General features: G+C 33.2%; 1 protein-coding gene across 4 annotated transcripts in view; it reads right to left on the bottom strand.

Annotated features, from left to right (window-relative positions):
- LOC142973968 (MAM domain-containing glycosylphosphatidylinositol anchor protein 2-like) overlaps nt 1–17,747 on the bottom strand; it is a 213,239-nt gene that overhangs the window by 15,345 nt on the left and 180,147 nt on the right. For all 4 annotated transcript variants that reach the window (XM_076116014.1, XM_076116012.1, XM_076116015.1 and 1 more), the window contains exons 9-12: nt 12,289–12,419; nt 9,347–9,509; nt 5,398–5,549; nt 2,711–2,933 (exon numbers count right to left, since the gene is read on the bottom strand). In XM_076116014.1, coding sequence (XP_075972129.1) covers nt 2,711–2,933; nt 5,398–5,549; nt 9,347–9,509; nt 12,289–12,419 — 669 coding nt within the window. The remainder of the gene's footprint in view (nt 1–2,710; nt 2,934–5,397; nt 5,550–9,346; nt 9,510–12,288; nt 12,420–17,747) is intronic.

Raw genomic sequence — 17,747 nt, 5'->3', positions numbered from 1 at the left:
GTTACAAAATCAGTTTAATCGCTGTGAGCAAATTACAAATTAATCACACGAAATTACTTAAGGGATTAGGGTTATATCGAAGGCTTACGGTTGAATTTCGAGCCGAAGCCGAAACGTCGAAATACAGGTAGCGATAATGTGTAGGAAATGTTTGTACTTAAGGATAATATTATTATTAAATTAATTGTTTACCAAAATGAATTTTAAATATATTAATTTCTTTATTGAAGGGTATATAAGACTAGTTCATTTGCTGTGAGAATCGGAACGAAGATCTGATAGTCACATCCCAATATTGTCCAATCCTAAGAGTCAAGTCTCTTAAACGATTATCACGATAGTTTACGAAAAATATGTTACTAGCTGAAATTGAAAAACAAAAAAATCATTCATTTTCCTTTTTTTAAAGTATATTTTAGCAAATATTTTGTACAAAAATCTAAACCGCTTCAAAAATCCAAATTTATATCATATTTTTTACTTTAACTTCTACACAACACAGTTGTACAACTTGAATAGCGCAAATCCCTCATATTATATTACAATCCGCTTTTATATACGTAGTTCTGTGCGCGCTCGCGACATAAGTAATCTTGGTGATGTCAAATATGCCTCTACTTAAGTACAAGACTTATGAGCACTGAGCAACGTATTCACTGTAGTATGTACATATTTATGTACATTCATAGTAGTGATTCATATGCGAAATAATTCTTTGTGCGTAAATATTTAGGTTCTAAGTCCAATAAATTGCTGTGTTGATTCTAAATAAATATTTTTCAAAAGTGTCTTGAAAATGTTTTAATTTTACTATTTAGATTTCTAAACATGCAGACTTTGTTCGCAAAACCTAATCTCCAATACTTCATTGACCTGTCTTAGTTATTAAATAACAGAATTGTGTGAGTTTCATGTGTAAATAATGTAGTTGAGCTACACAGTTTACCTAAAACAGTCTCATGTCCAGTGGAAAACGGATGGATACTTAAAATATGCCTGCGCTTCATTCTTAAAGAAGTGTTGGCATATTTAAGTAATCATTTCATCATCCTGTATCTATAGGTGAAAATCAGTATTAGAAGCTAATTAGTTAACATGATAATACAAAAGTACTAATTTCGTTCGAACGATAGAAGCTATTATACAACTCGAATCACGGACTAAAATTCTCCTGTAAATTGGGGTAAATTGTAGAAGCTCAGAATGAGCTACCCGAAGATTTAATTTTAAATGAAGTTTAAGCTTATTTATTAGTTTTGATTATATTTTGGGCTGTGCAAATGTTACTTTTTGAATTGATACAACGAAGTCGGTCTGTCCGGTTGCCATTTATCACTGGAAAACTCCGCCTTATCTATGTTCGAATTGTAAGTCTAATATAACAAATGAGTCTAAGAAACATTGGTAAGTATTACTCCGCATTTTTTAAGTCAAAAAAATATACAGAGAAGACAATTTCCTCTTTTTTAATTTGCTGAATAGTAATAAAAATTAATAAAGATTACAACTTTATACATCATCATTATAAAAAAAAATGCTTTCCGTTATAATTCAGAATATTCTTCAAAGCTTTCTGTTTATTATGAATGTGTAATCACATTCATAATATAAAATAAATCAAATAAGTAGTTTTCATTAATAATTTTGTTTTTGAAAATAAATCACCCAATAACGTTTGGTTTATAAAACAATTTTATAATTAACAAATCACGATCATCCAACCAATTCATGTTTTACACATTCAAAACATACTGGAAATATAAATACGATACAATCACAAACCAGCTAAGCTTGTAAAACATTCAAAAGCTTCAAACAATATTTTTTATGTAAACAAAACTACGGAATGATGTACCCTTAATTCGGAATGAATTCTCGGCCGAACAAATCTGACTAACGGGTATCCCAAGTTATGTTTACAGAAAGTTGTATTTAGGTTTGATTCAAGATGGAAGTTACGTAAGCAAACCCTTTTGTTTGAGAAGTTTAGGGAGTCGGTTTGCTAATAAAACATCTTGCGATTTTTTTGGACTTTGACTTAAGTTTCCTAAGAGCGGAAAGCAAAATAAGGTGGAATTCTTATCTAACTAATATAAGTACCCGAATATTCGTTTCATCTTTATACATCTTAGCGGATCAATTTGCTATTTTATTATGGTGATTAAATTTGTTTCATATTTTTATAAACTTTTAGCATTTTGGGTAAAGCAATTTATTACCAAACACTCACGTTCATAATATACGAGTCAAAAGACAAGAGAATTGTAAAAAATATAATAATTTCACTAAATAACATTTCATTATTTCCCGCGGGTCCCGTTAGAGTGAAACCGAGGCGGGAGCAGAGTCAAAAGTATGGCCACACAGGACTAAAAAGTAACAAAGTATTTGATAAACTGGTCATGTCACTCCCATTGCTCTGGATGTCAGGTTTTTAAACCAATGAAATATTTGTGAGACGCATTAATACAGCGGCTTTGTTTTAAATTACAAGATCTATCTGCTACAAAATTTGTTTGAGACGTAAGATTTCAATATACTTCTAAAGGAATGGTTCAATAATAAGGTATTTATGAATGCACGATGCCAGTACCACAGCAAAAACTTTGGGTTATCATCCAGTCATCAAACCATATTGCCTTATTATTACATAATATTATTAGATAATAATGTGTTCCAACAATAAAAAGGTAATTATTCAGTCACTTACCCGGTAAACACAATAAATCCAGCGAATCATCGGTGAGGTTGTAAACTGTACAGTTGGTGGGTGGGTCGGGCCTCGTCGCAGGCAATAATGTGTAGACACACGGCGTCACTTGCTGCCCAGCTAAGTTCATTGCTCTACACGACAAAGTGCCGTAATCTACGTCGGATACCGGCGTGTATGTTAGAAGCGATTTTCCGGCTTTTGCGTCTACAGTGAAGCGGTCCTGTGAAAAAAAAAAACAATGAATAAGTTTCATGTACACCTTGCTCCATTAGGTGTTTTCACTTTTTGGAAATATTTTATAGCTCCTACCAAATGCCTTAAGTCTTTAGTCAGGGAAAATACTGCTTTAAGTCAACCACCATCAGAAATAAAAAAGAAAGCTTAATATGGTAGTGCGTATCTGAGCTCTATTTAGAAGTTTAAATTGTACTGCTATAAGGAAACGTTTCGATTTAATTAAGTTTATTGAACGAACTTGGTAATGACCTCACCACCAATTACTCAAACGATTAAAGCGTGACCTACAAAAAACACACCTCATAAAACAATTCAAACAAAGAAGAGAATAAATTGATCAAAAATATTATATTACTACCGCACGTCGCGTTTACCCTAATTTCTCATGAGAACTTCACAATTCTCTAGAGTGAGTTGGCGAGTTAAATTTTTCGCAAGCCGTATGTGAAAGTACATAATATTTTTTTTCTTTTTTCACTCCGCAGGCATCTGAATTCATGATTGCGTTGAGCTGACAGCGTGGAAGTGGATAAAATAAAATAAAGTGAAACAGGTAGGAAGATTATATTAAAAGGTTCTCTTGTTGTCATTTTGTGGCAGCACATTTAATTGTACGGCGAAGACGTTTAGAAGTTCCTTGAAACGGAAAAGTTTGTACAACGATATATTATTCCTGGAAAATGAAGGCGAAGGTAAAACCTGTAATGACTTGAATATTGTTAGCAATTGAATTGTTGAAAAGGAGATCTCTTCAGTGAGAATTTCCTTGAAACTGTAGTCAACAGAGGCATCTCTTGTTTGCTTCTCTTATATGCTTTATAAGTTGCTGTTTCAATTTAAAAGTCTTAATATTAAGCAGCAATTGATCGTCTATTTATAACCACAAAATATTATTTTCCATTTTCATTAGATGCATGTTCATTTACTGTAAGTTTGTATACATGTTTGATTATATGAATGTAGAATTTATAAAAAAATGTTTCATTCCGATTCTTCGATCGTTGAAAAACAGCTAGGGCACGAAAAATTATAATACCCTTATTTTTTAGACATAGATACATTTGTAAAATTTTCTTTAACCATTTCACATTCACTAGTTTGGCCATTTTGGCGACTTAGCTTTCCATGGTTCAACTAAATAGAACGAATTCATTGTCCATTCCACTTAACGCTTCTTTACAAATTCATTGCAAGTACAATCTAAATAAGAGAGTAAGAAAGGCGTTGAGAACGTGTAATGAACTGTAAAGAAGCATTTATTTTTCTTTACTTTTATTCTAATTAAAATGGGAAAGGCTTTTGCTAGTACGACTATCTCAGAAAGCTTTGAGTTAGAGTACAATACGGAATAAATTACTTTCAAGTTACTGTAATCATTTTGGTCATAAAATATAAGTAACGTGTTGATTCAGAAACTCTTCATTTTTTTTTGTTCACTTGATCTGATTTAGTCCAAAATATCTTTAGAAGGAAAACCGATATCCATTCATTATTTTTGAATGAATGACAAACGTATTTATCATTTATTCTTAAACCTCTCGAAGTATTGAAATAGATTATTGCGCCGAAAGCTTTGGCACCAAAATATTTTACCTCTAAACTTCAATCCAATCAAATCCCGCATAAAACTGACCTATTTTCAAAGCTTATATGACTAAAGATCTAGTCATAGGTCCAAACATTAGAACAATAGACCGCTAAGTAATCCTGTCATCCGTCACTTGACCCGCATCGTCGACCATTTAGCTCTGATCCGAATTTAATTATAGGCTTACAATGAGAGCGACATCACTCACACTCGTGGCTTTACGCCTATATCTTTTTGGGCAAGGTTTATTAATAAATTCAGAGTAACACTTTTTCTCTCATGTGTGATAATCTCGTGAATGACGGGATTCTGAGCTTTTGATATAATACCGAAAGTATTGAATAAAACATTTATTATTAGTTATACTGGTAGCATTCCTATTTGATTGCCAATTTTTTCTAAATAATTTTATCGTTTAAACGAAATTTCCTAATATTGTACCAGGACTTTTTTACCATTTCTTTTGAATTATTAAAACAAAATATGATTTTATTGGGCATATATAACTGCACGTTTGGCGCTGTGGTTTACGGTCAATAACGGCAAGAACCGTAGCGCCGCGTGTGGTGGGTTCGAATCCCACCAAGGACAAATCTTTGTGTGATGAGCACGAGTATTTGTTCTGAGCCTAGATGTTAATGTATCTATTTAAGTATGTATTTAGAAGTATATAAGTATGTTTATCAGTTAATTGGTTGCCATAGTACAAGCTCTGCTTAGTTTGGAATCAAATGACCGTGTGTGAGTTGTCCAATAATATTTATCTAATTATTTTTATTTATATACCTTATATATAGCACGTAACTGGTCCAAGACCTATAAAGTTTACCTAACACCTTAAAAATGAGGATATACTCACGGCATCTACTTTGATGGAACCGGCGGAGTTATTGAGGGTCCATTCGAAGGTATCTGGAGGAGGAAATGCATCGACTTCACACGTCACAGTCGTGGGCTCTTGTAGCGCCGCGCCTATGATCTTCATATCTTTCTTTTGACACAGAGGTCTATCTGTAGGGAAGGAAAAATGCGTCAATGATTGAGCTCTACAGTAGCGCAATTCTGTACAGTCGGTTCTGTCGAGTATCAAAATAGTGACATTTAGAATGTACTGCCAAAATAGTTCTTACGATGCCCGTCAGAGGCGCTGATCAGATTTTCATACAAAATTTCTCGATGACAGGTCGGTTGTCGGTAGCCAATAGCAGAAGAGAATCGAGCTACAGTATTAAAAGGTCAGGATCAAGTGTAGTGGTCTATAGACCATCTGCATATTGATTATGTTGGGCTATAAGCCAGTCTTCTTTTTTTGAAAACAATTCGTACTAAGCGGAAAAACGTATATAACGATGTAAAACTATAGTCTCAATTTTTTTGTTAAAATAAAGATCGTTAATATGAAGACATTTTTTTTTACTTCTTCCCCATTAATGGAAGCGCATAAAACTACAGTAAATCATACAAACGCAATAGAGACATGTTACAGTAGTGAAAGTATCCTAATAGCCCTAATGGATACGACGCAAAAGCAAGTCTAGTTCCAAGTAGATATCCGGGTTAAGAGTTTCGGACACTGACCACATGTGACGTCATTCAAAACACTAGATAAGTATCTGCTGCCGTCGAGTCGCTTTCAATAGATGCATGAATGTGAAAAGAAATGGAAATTGTACTAGCACTTAGAGATTCCGTCACCTAGTTTCACGAGAGAACTCAATTAGCACATACATTTGTACACGAATTAGCAACTAATTAGAATGTGGTTAGTAGGTAATACTGCTTGTAGATTTAATCATTCCACTATGAGATGATTCAATTCAATAATTTCACCGTTTCTCTATATTATGTTAACTAGACGAAAACCGATATTTGGCTGCTGGAACTATCAATCACCGAAATGGATGAATACTATGATACTTTTCTACTTTTTTCAAGATTCGATAGTGGAGTGGACTAAAAAATCTTTTGAAAGCGTACAAAATCACTTGTCATTCTAAAAATATAATGTGGTGCGAAATCATATTCATCGTACATTAAATTTTTTTGAATTAGTTTCAATGTTAATATCATAAGAAGATAAGGATTTTTCAACAGTAGGTATTGCGTTTAACACAAATATGAACATGAAATACTCCAGAAAAGTATTATCGACGATTGTACCCATTTTACCCACGCTTAAACATGAGTGATTGATTTTGCATATAAGATTGCGTCAAAAGCACGACTCAAAACAAAATGCTTATTTCTTTTAAAGCCATTTCCTCAATAATGCTATCGAGGCAAATCATTTCCATAATCCTTATTGACAAGGCTTTTGTTTATCAGTCCTCGCTGCTTCGCAATATTATTTAACTGTCGAGCCGAAATTATATTGAGATCTTTTTAAAGCCCCTATTCATCATTTCACGTATTCCTCTTTACATTCATTTCCACGTCGATATATGGGTTTTAAAAAGTAGCATTTTTCCGCTCAATGAAGCACTTTTAATTATTTTTGTTTGGAGTGCAGTTCGAGAGGTTTTCGTGTTTAAAAAATGTTATTAATGGTGGTAAGTGCTTATTGTATCGGAAATAAATAATAAATGGATAAAATGACTGCAATATGAGTGATTTATTCATTAGTTTCGGAATAACGATACGAATACGTAGGTGCTCATTTGAGTATGTGAAATAGGAACCCGTAAAGACTAACTACATTCAATTTAGTTTACATGGTTTTATTTAAACATGTCAACACATTTACAACACAGCGATTACAGGTAGTTTGAGCAATAGAGAATCAACTGATGTTGATCGTAGCGATAAAAGATTTTACGTTTTCCCCTGCGACGAACAAAAATAAAAGGAATGAAAATAAAGTAAACGATCCCCGGAATCGTTTGAACGAGACATTGAATGAGTATCGCAATGTGCCGTGTGGAGTGACAGAAGGAATACGACTAAGCATTAAACATAAAGGGTTGACGAACAAAACGCTGACCAATGTGAATGAGTCTGTCAAAAACCTTTTATGTGCGAAAACACTATGCTATAAAATGTTTAATGGGGACCATTTCAATGTTGGAAGAGTTCTGAACCGTTTTCCCTGTTTATGACTGCATGTTAAGTAGTGCGATGGATGTCAAGGTCAGTCGGTTTTTTCCTTTTTTATTCGAAAAAGCTAACACATATATATATATTTTTTTTTTATTCTTTAATATTTAGGGACTTTTATATCGCACAGCGCATGTCAGTCCCATCGTACCCTAAGCTAAACTTTTTAAACAAATAATATTAATGTATCAAGGCCATAAAGTTGAACAACTGCCTTGCATCATCAGAACTCGGTCTAGTTAATATTTGGTGGAACATACCTACATCATTCTTGTTCAACTTTAAAGCCCTGAGCAGGTTACTCCTCTCAGTCTCATACCGAACACATTCCATTAACAAGTGATGAATGTCCTCTACACATCCACACACCTCACAATTTGGAGACGATGTTGTTTCATCATAAAAGCGAATTTGTTACATGGAATAGCTAACACATATTTAAATTCTTTAAATATGTGTTAGCTTTTTCGAATAACTACTACCACTATTTTTTGAGAAATTGAATGGCGCAATACTCAATACAACAAAAAAGGCAACTTCACTTCGAAATGTTGCGACATATTGAACTGAAAATATCAAACAATCACTAGCGAATATCTTCAATTCACCTACACCATAACATGAATCGCTTCTGGCGGCATCTATTTATCGTCACTGCACCGAACGTACAAAATTTATTACGACACTATCGTTCTCGACTAACACATCGTTGCGGTTCTAGTAGACCGCAACATACTGTGTTTCAACTTAACTCTAACTGTTGATGACAATCGTTGTTCGAGATTGGTTTATTCTATAAAGAATAAAATTGAACTCGGTTGATAGTAGTATTTCCATCAACTTCGATGCTTACATGAGAATAAATTATTCTTCTTTTTTAAAGACTTTGTTTAGAGTAGACTCTACGTGTATCAAAGGCTAAGATAGTAGTCTTAAACGTAAGTCTGTTCAATTAGTTATTTTTGAAACATAAGGAGTCTAGTAGTTGTTATAATAAACACAGATGTATGTACTTTTAGTGCTTCCTGTAAATAACAATGTAAACGTGAAACACACCTTGAAACTTATCTAAATAAAACAAAAGAACAGCTTCATTTCTGGCGAGAATTACTTGAACTAACAGATAACGCCGTGCATAAGTGTCAGTATTTCATCGCACTCCAGCACCACCTTATTTCGCTAGTTGTTTTTATATCCCCGTATTCCCTAACGACAGAGTAATAAAATATACTTAACCCAGTTTCCTCCAACACTAAGCCCAATATTTACTGTATAAATACTATGGCACTCGACTAGCTTTATCAAAACGTATTCAGTTGGAGTGCCTACGGTAAAGTCTAGAAAATTGCGTGAATTGGATGTTTACCGATAAATCAAGTGGTTTCTGAGATCTATTACTTTACTAACTACGAGTGAAATACGTCCGTCCGTTGTGCTCAACTCTATTACGTCACAAGTAGTCGTTGCCGTGAATAGTTTTTATTCGCCTTGGAACCAAATCCTTTGCAAAGCATTTGCTTTTTCTGTCGCAAATTATTTTTTATAGTATAATTAATATTCAGTAATAAGTTTATCAAAATGATTCTGAAACGCGTAAATCACCAGTTATTAAAACAATGTCTTCGTTTGCCATCACAAACATAAAGCATACAAAAAATAAATAAACAAAACTAATTCCTTAACATATGTTAAACCGGAATATTTTATCTACTTACAAACAACTTGCATATGCAAATGCTGTGACTTGCCATCCCCCTCGACGTTTGAAGCGGTGCACGTGTACTTTCCTGCTTGGTGCCTGGACACGTTCCGCAGCGCCATATTCGTGTTCCCAGTCACTATAACACCATTGGATGGGTTGTGTTGTAGCAGAACACCCTGTAGGTTATTTATAAAGTCTTATTCGCAAGAAAGTACAATGTAAATGTAAGAGATATGTCTAACGGTGACGTGAATTTTCCTGTACGGGAATGGATTTTGTTTATCTTGCTTGTAAGTTTATAGTGTTATTTGTAAATTAAGTTAAATTTAAACCTCCTGTAGCGTGTTAGCCATACAATCGAATTTGAACTAAATTTGCCTCAACTAACTACCAAAGCTAGAGCTATTTTTATTGTTGATTGTACATTTTTCAATATTTGTATGTTCCTATACATATAAATACATTTTTCAGAATAATATCTCCACATTTTTATACAATTCATGAAACGCTGTGAGAAATAAAATCCAGAAATATACTGTTTACTCTGTTTAAATATCAAGCTACGTTTAAGCCAGATTTTTTGGTACCAACAAAAGTATTTCACTTTTGTTCGTTTACATAAAGGAATAAAATGAAATCAAGCTACCACTTCATAAATGCTCTTTCAAACCTTTAAAGTCCACTTCGCAAAAGGACAATTTTGTTGGTAGTTTTAAAACAAGAGTAGTTCGTAGAAATTGTACTCTCATAAAACATGAACTCCAATGTGTTTCAAGTAAACAAATAATAAATGACAATATGTATCGTCAAACTTCAGTTACTAGTTAAATGAGTTGCCAATACGAAAATTATTATTCGTAAAAGGCCTACATTGATATTTTCCCAAAATTACAAAGTTCCACGGACAGGTTTAATGTAATACACCTACGCATCATATGCCTTAGGATATCTAAAACTTTGATCAAGAAGAAAATTAGGAAAACTCAATTTGTGAAACTTTTTCATAATATCTTTTAGGGAAAGTCAATTTCTGTCACAGGCACTTAATCTTATAACTTATCTCACAATTTATTTTTACCAAATAAAATAAACGTTTATTTTTTCAGTTCCGCTTTAAGACGCTTTAAAGCAGTTTAGTTGACCGATTTAGAAGATAAAATTTGAGAAGAACGTATTTTTAACTCAAGGTCTACTGTTACTGTGTACTGAAAGCAAGGGCAGTTTTAAGTATTACCTGCTTACAAAACGTTGACAAATTTGGGACCTTATTTGAATAAAAAGTAAGAATTGCTGGTTATTTAAACAGCAATATATTAATTAGCTATATTTTCCGGAAGAACAACCCTGTATGTATGTATTCTGCCTAACATATTTTAATATAATAAAAAGCGCATTACATGTAATATATTGAGGTGCTTCAGGCTAAATGGCTACTCCGTAGATCGATCAATCTGCGCGGTTAAGGAACCGTGTAAATCGGTAGGGGAGAGGAGGCAATGTTGTTACATCACTAGATCTATGACACAAAATTACGTGTAGAAGAATTATCTCCGCGTACATTGCCGTTTTTATTACACAGATTTATTATAAGGCTGAGAGATACCCAGTAGGTAGTAGTTTATTATTTATATTATTATGTTCTTTTTCTTTTGCATGATTGACAGGGGATACTTGTTAATTAGTTATCTTGAGCTCTAACTGAAACAAACATAAATGAAGCAAGAAATTTTGCGAAGAACTGCACTTGTCACCACTACAACAATTCATACTTCCATCATTTAAGCATTTCCAGATTACAGAAAAGATCCAGGCAGAATAAAACGTTTAACAACTGCAAAAATATGCTTTGTTCAAATAAACAGACAAACATTTGGAATCATCAAAATTGCTTTGAGAGGTAAATACGACTTTATAATTCTCGCTGTACATCTGTTTTTATCGCGCATGAATTATTAAATCCATATGTATAATTCTGTTTCTATCGCTTTAATTCAGACACACCACATCATTAAGCAGATCTCGTAATAAAATGACATTATCGTGACGTTAATCCGGCGCGGTATCATGTGGGATGCGGGCTGTAAATTGAAATGATACCTTCAAGCCTTTACTGATTGTCTTTTTTCGTTTGATGAATTGTTAAAAAAATATTTTTGTGACGCAATTCTGCGATTGCTTGACAGAGTTTGCTACACAGAGTTAGAAATATTTAGAGCTGTCAATACCACTTTGTTGTTTGGTTATGTTGTAATAAAATAAAATAAACGGGATATAGAAATGCCATAAATCGAAAAATGCGATGATTCAAACATTTCTTCTATCACATTATTATCATACAATTTCTGTCTATTCAACACGTCCTTATTGCAATAAAACTACTAGACCATTGAACACGTTTCCTTTGAAATCTCCACCATTATTTGAAATAGTACGACATTTTACGTCAGTTGGCAATGTCCGCTTTGTCGAATTGTGTCATGTTCAAGCCACATGGGAGTCACGTAGGATCGCGACTGCCTAGCTCCGATTGAGATCAAAATAGATTTAGTGCGATCTAGCATTGACCGTTTGTAACAGTATTCTAGGAAGTAAATTCAATTTTGTGAATGGTAGCAACAACAAATATGTCCAATATGCTGTTTAATATCACTAGGGTTATTGCGAATATATCGAAAATTACAAGCGTATCACATCAACTTTAGTTTGCTAGTATTTTACTATAATCATCAATATAGAGAATTAGCAGGTTTTAAATCGTTAATGTTTCACATTACAATTTTACAGTAAGTGTTTTAAATAATAAAAGTATTCAGTAGAAAAACATATGTGGATTCGTTGTAACAGTGAAAACATACAAGATAATATCATTTAATCATTACACAATATGTGAACGAAATTGAATACATTTACCGTACAGGAAATTCAAAAGGAAAATATCAAAGATTTAATACTTACGTTATGTTCCCAGACAACTTTGTAAGCAGGCGGATTGGCATCAACTTTGCAGCCGAAGTACACGTCATCACCCTCTTCAATGTCATTCGGGTTCATCTTAGATCCAAGGTGGATTGTTGATTCTGGCATGTCTGTTAACAATGAAGCAATTTACTACCTTATCTTCATTGTACGTAAAGTCTATTTTGAGTTGCAACGGCAAATGATCAATGCTTTGATGAACAAAACAAAAAGAGAATAAAGTTACGGAAATTACCGCAAAATTGCGGTGCAAAGCTGAAGTATTGTTTACTCTATTGAACGGTTGAATTAATTAATGTAGATTGTAATTTTAGTAGCTTTAGGTTTATACTCGAAGCTACAAAGGGGTTTACTCTCGGTTTAAGAAAGCAATAAATTTATAAGTTAGAAGCTGACTTATTACACAAGTTATGTTTTACTCGTCGACAACTTTGAAATTATGTACTTAAGTTTCATTGCAAACCATGCAGTTACAAAAAAGTAACTAAGTTGGTTAGGCAATCATGTTGTGATAACTAGTTTAAAAAAAACTTGGACATAAACAGTTGATTACTTGCAGCTTAATTCTTTTTTACATTCAATTAATTCTCAAAAAAAAAAAATTCTAAGAAATTTTACAGACTAAAATTCTATTAGTGATTATTTTTTTAGGTACTATCTTGAATATGATTCATAAACTATTTACAAATATGACATTCGCTATAGACGATCTTCGGAGACGACTATGTTGTCTGTAGCGCCCGCTAGAGACGCTCATCAGACTTTCTTACAAAAATTCTCGATAGCTAGCCGATATCCGATAGTGGTAGAGAATCTCACTACTAATCGTGTCTTAATCTATACTAATACTAATACTAATCTATACTAATATAATAAAGCTGAAGAGTTTGTTTGTTTGTTTGATTGTTTGATTGTTTGTTTGTTTGTTTGTTTGTTTGAACGCGCTAATCTCAGGAACTACTGTGCTGATTTCAAAAATTCTTTCGGTGTTAGATAGCCCATTTATCGAGGAAGGCTATAGGCTATTTATCATCACGCTACGACTGATAGGAGCAGAGTACTAGTAAAAAATGTTACAAAAACGGGGAAAATTTTGACCCATTCTCTCTTATGTGACGCAAGCGAAGTTGCGCGGGTCAGCTAGTACTAAAATATTTATAAACCTTCAATAACAAATACTTGCTGCGTAGACAAATAATAAACTGTATTATCTGGGGGCACGGAAGTGCCCCCGCAAGTCGAGCAAAAAAAAGCGGCACGGCCGTAACATCCTTTTCTCGAAGCAATTCGGGCTATTTTTGACACCCCTATAATTTCGTTGTGGATAAAACAAGAAGCCTGGATTTTCAGCAACTAATCAGTCATTGTATAAATACGGTATATTTAAAATTTCAGTCAATTTGAACCAGTAGTTTAAGAATGACAACTTGTTAAAATTTTGAATTTTGTCACTCACTGATTCACTGACTCACTGACTCACTGACTCACCGATCATCAAAAGTCTAAGGTACTTCTAGCAGACTTAGAAGCTTAAAATTTAGAATACAAATAGGGTTTAGTGTCTTAATCATGGGAAAAATCTAATATTTTCTAATTTCGGTCCAGTTTTCTAAATACACCAACTGCAACAATAACTTTGTAATCTCATATAAATGTATAAGATTACAAGGTTACATTTGCAGTTAATGAATTATTATTACCGTAGAAAATAAAATAAATAGGTGTAAATAGGTACATACTATATGAGGCATAACGGGAGGGGGTATAGGGTGGGTAAGGGTGTTTAGCCCATGAAACTGAACAACATTCCCATAGGAAAATATGTTGAATTATGAAAAAATAACGTCTTTCCATACAAATTGGACTTATGTTCGCTCTACAAAAAGAAGTGAGATGCCATCAAAAACATTCTGTAAAAACCTCAAGTCTCGCCGTAAAAAGTTGTGAGATCTGTATAATACCAAGTCGATTAATCTATTTAGTCTCTACTTAAAGGACCTTCTGTCTCAAGTTATTACGTATGTTATTATCATGCCAATTTAAAAAAGAATACCTTTAAAACAAATAGATCGACTTGGTCATCGCAAGAAAACACAAATTCGCCAACATTTCAGGAGCATTAACTTCTCGTCGTGCTGTGTAGTGTGATACATACTAATAATCAAATCATGCGATGGCCAGGTCGGTCTATTTGTTTTAAAGGTATTTTTTTTTAAATTGGCATGATAATAACATACGTAATAACTTGAGACAGAAGGTCCTTTAAGTAGAGACTAAATAGATTAATCGACTTGGTATTATACAGATCTCACAACTTTTTACGGCGAGACTTGAGGTTTTTACAGAATGTTTTTGATGGCATCACATATTTATAGATAGAGTCACGACTAAAAATACGATAAGGAAGTATTTGGGTACGCAAAATATTATTACGGGGGTGCTTTCTAAATATTTTAGCAGAAGGTATTAATTACAGCTGGGTAAATATTAATTTTCTGATCCAATTAGTGTAACACTTATAAGTCTATTTATAATAATAAACAATTAAAAGAAAACGTCTATTTTCAGTGTATTTTGATCAATTTAAAACACGGATGCGTTGACACTTCGTCCGTTTTATTACCGTTGGAGTTTCAACAAGCTAGCTAGTCTCGTCTAGTCCCGTCATTCAGGCATGTTAAAATGGTACACAAAGAATGGGCGATCTTATACATAAAGAAACTACTTCAAAAGTATTACACGTTTAGTTCCTTGCAGAAATCACATCAACGGCATCCAATACACTAGCAATGGTATGCAACCAACTTTCCCGCTTCAGCATTGATGCCGTCAATGTGAATCACTCGATTGCCAGGGGATGTGACCTCATTCACCTGTACATTTAGCTAGAAATACCTGTCGTGGCACTAACTACGAACTCTAATAGTGGTAGGCGTGAAGCCAACGGACAATGGCGTAAAGTATCGGCGGGATGTACACACGACTACGGTTTCGAAACAACCGCAATGGTCGGAGTATAGAATAACAGGTATTCTACAAAATAAATGCATTTTGACCACAATAAAGCTCAAAGGGATAACTGGTATTAATCTGTAGATTAAATCATCAAACAATTTTCGACACAATATGGTTTTCAGCTTGTTCGCTCATCATTCATGTTGGTGTTTGATAAATGCACTTGTATATGACTATGGGTATAATGGTATTATAAAGTACTGTTCATCATTTTGTAAAATACAAAAAATCAAATATCAAAAATGTTAAATGTACCTATTTCTATATAATACATGATTTTAGGAATTGTAGTGTTGATTTCCTTTGATCAACACATAGAAAGAATTTATTTAATGCCATTAGGCATCAAACTCGAATGACATTTAATTTATAGTTATTAATTTGCAGACTTGTTGATACTGTAACAAGTTAAGGAATAATTTAATTATTATTTAAATTATTTTATTGAAAGCGTACTGCTCATCAAACTGTAAACGAAATAGACTGTAAGGGGAGATAATTAATTTGATCTTGATGAAAATAGTACAAAGACAAAATTGTAATTTGTTTAATGAATAAAAAAAAAATAAGATATTTTTGTGCCTAACTAAAACACAATATCAATAAAATTAGTTCCTACGGCACCCGATAGAGGCGATGATCTGATTTTATACTTTTTTTGGTAATCGTACTTATTCTCTTTCAAAATGTTAGTAATATAATTCACTAGTCTCTTCTAGTTTACATTTGGAACGCTTCATATCCAGTCTAAGACTCTAGTCTAAAGATTTATATTTACACAAGGGACTTACGTCAACGTTAAATCTTTAGGGAGCATGGAAAGTTCTCGGAAAATATCACTACTTTGCTCGCGTGCGATCATTCGAAATACTGTGTTTATACACTATATTTACCAATCCTGGTTTCTGTGATCTATACTGCTTTTTTTCAGTTATACATTCGCAGCTAATATGCTTACTTTCACAAAGTAAAATCTGGTAGAGGAAGAAAAGAAAATAGCATTTTTGATTTTAAAATCCTCAATGCGAGCGTTCAGTTTGTGATACTAAATTATCTTTGTGGTTAAATATCCTGCAAAAAGCGGAAAATCCTCTTCTTATAATAAAAAAGTAAAATAAGGTAAAAATATTTATACCAAACTCGACGAAAGAACCTAATTAGGTACGCGTATAAAAGTAATTCACCATTGAATACACTGCAGCGGTAGTTAGCTCAGTTCTCGGTAATCTTGCGATGATCGCGCGCTATTGTGGGGCTCATTAATCGCCGCAATTGCCAAGCAAGCTATTAGTACTACACCATGAAATAGAAAACTATGTACGTTTTAGTATTTATAGGTGTGTTCCAGGTAATAAACTGGTGTAATTTGTTTATTCACTCGTTGTAATTACAATTTGCATTGGGTGAGAGTGCAACACTCAAAACTAATTTAAAATCACGTGAGAATAAACTTCAAGTCTTCAGCAAAGCTTATTGACATTTAGCACAAGTATAGTGCACGTGTAAAGTTCACCATAGACATCTAATGTATCGGTTGTCGTGCAATAGTTTCTACGCAGAACATATTATTATATTTTGTGTAATTTTGATAGATATTAAGGATTTCGATTGATGTTTAAATAACAGGCAGCAGCTGCAAGTAATATTTTAAAAGCGAAGATTGTTTTCAACAAATAAGTACGTATAGTTAATTGTATTAAATCATGCCAAAACAAAATATGTGAAAAGTTAGACATCTACTCGTTATGATAAACATACTTTAGTGCTTGTCACCTCAAGGCTCTAAATTCTAGCCAGTTCTTCATTAAAACAATAATTTAAGTAATTACTACGACAGATGTAAGTCTAAGATTACAAAGACATTAATTTTAGCCAGACAGAATAATTAAGCAGTCTGATTGGTCTTTAATTAGACAATTTATCTATAGATGTAATATATTTTGAACAAACGTGTAGTTACGTTCATTTTCTTTGAGAGCTAGAATATGTACGAGTATATATTATACAATTAGCGATGTCGGACCTATTTACAAACTTATTTACTTTATATGACATTAAAAGCAATAAAACAATCAAAGTACTTCAGCCAAGTTAATAAATAAAGTTAGTCAAATATTTACTGAACAAAGTTTGTTCAAATAGTTCATTCGTTACTTGAAACTTGCACGAAAAACAATAAGAATCAATAAGTAGAGCTAAATTTTTCGAATGAAATTGTTTGCTGTAAACAACTGCATTGCAGAATAACAGTTTACTATGTTGCAATGAGTTGGCTGTACTTAGAACATAGTTAACTAAAACTATCACACAAAAGACTTGGTAGTAGTTTAAAAATTAATGCTCCCTTTTTTTGTTTAACATTGAATCGAGTGACACTTCTGACTAATACAAATTAAGGTTAGTCCTTGGGTTTCAAACAGACC

Source organism: Anticarsia gemmatalis, chromosome 7 (genome assembly GCF_050436995.1).
Source record: "Anticarsia gemmatalis isolate Benzon Research Colony breed Stoneville strain chromosome 7, ilAntGemm2 primary, whole genome shotgun sequence".
In the NCBI taxonomy this organism is placed as follows: Eukaryota; Metazoa; Arthropoda; class Insecta; order Lepidoptera; family Erebidae; genus Anticarsia; species Anticarsia gemmatalis.
The sequence above is the reverse complement of the archived record's forward strand: the minus strand, read 5'-3'. Positions and strand labels throughout refer to the sequence as shown.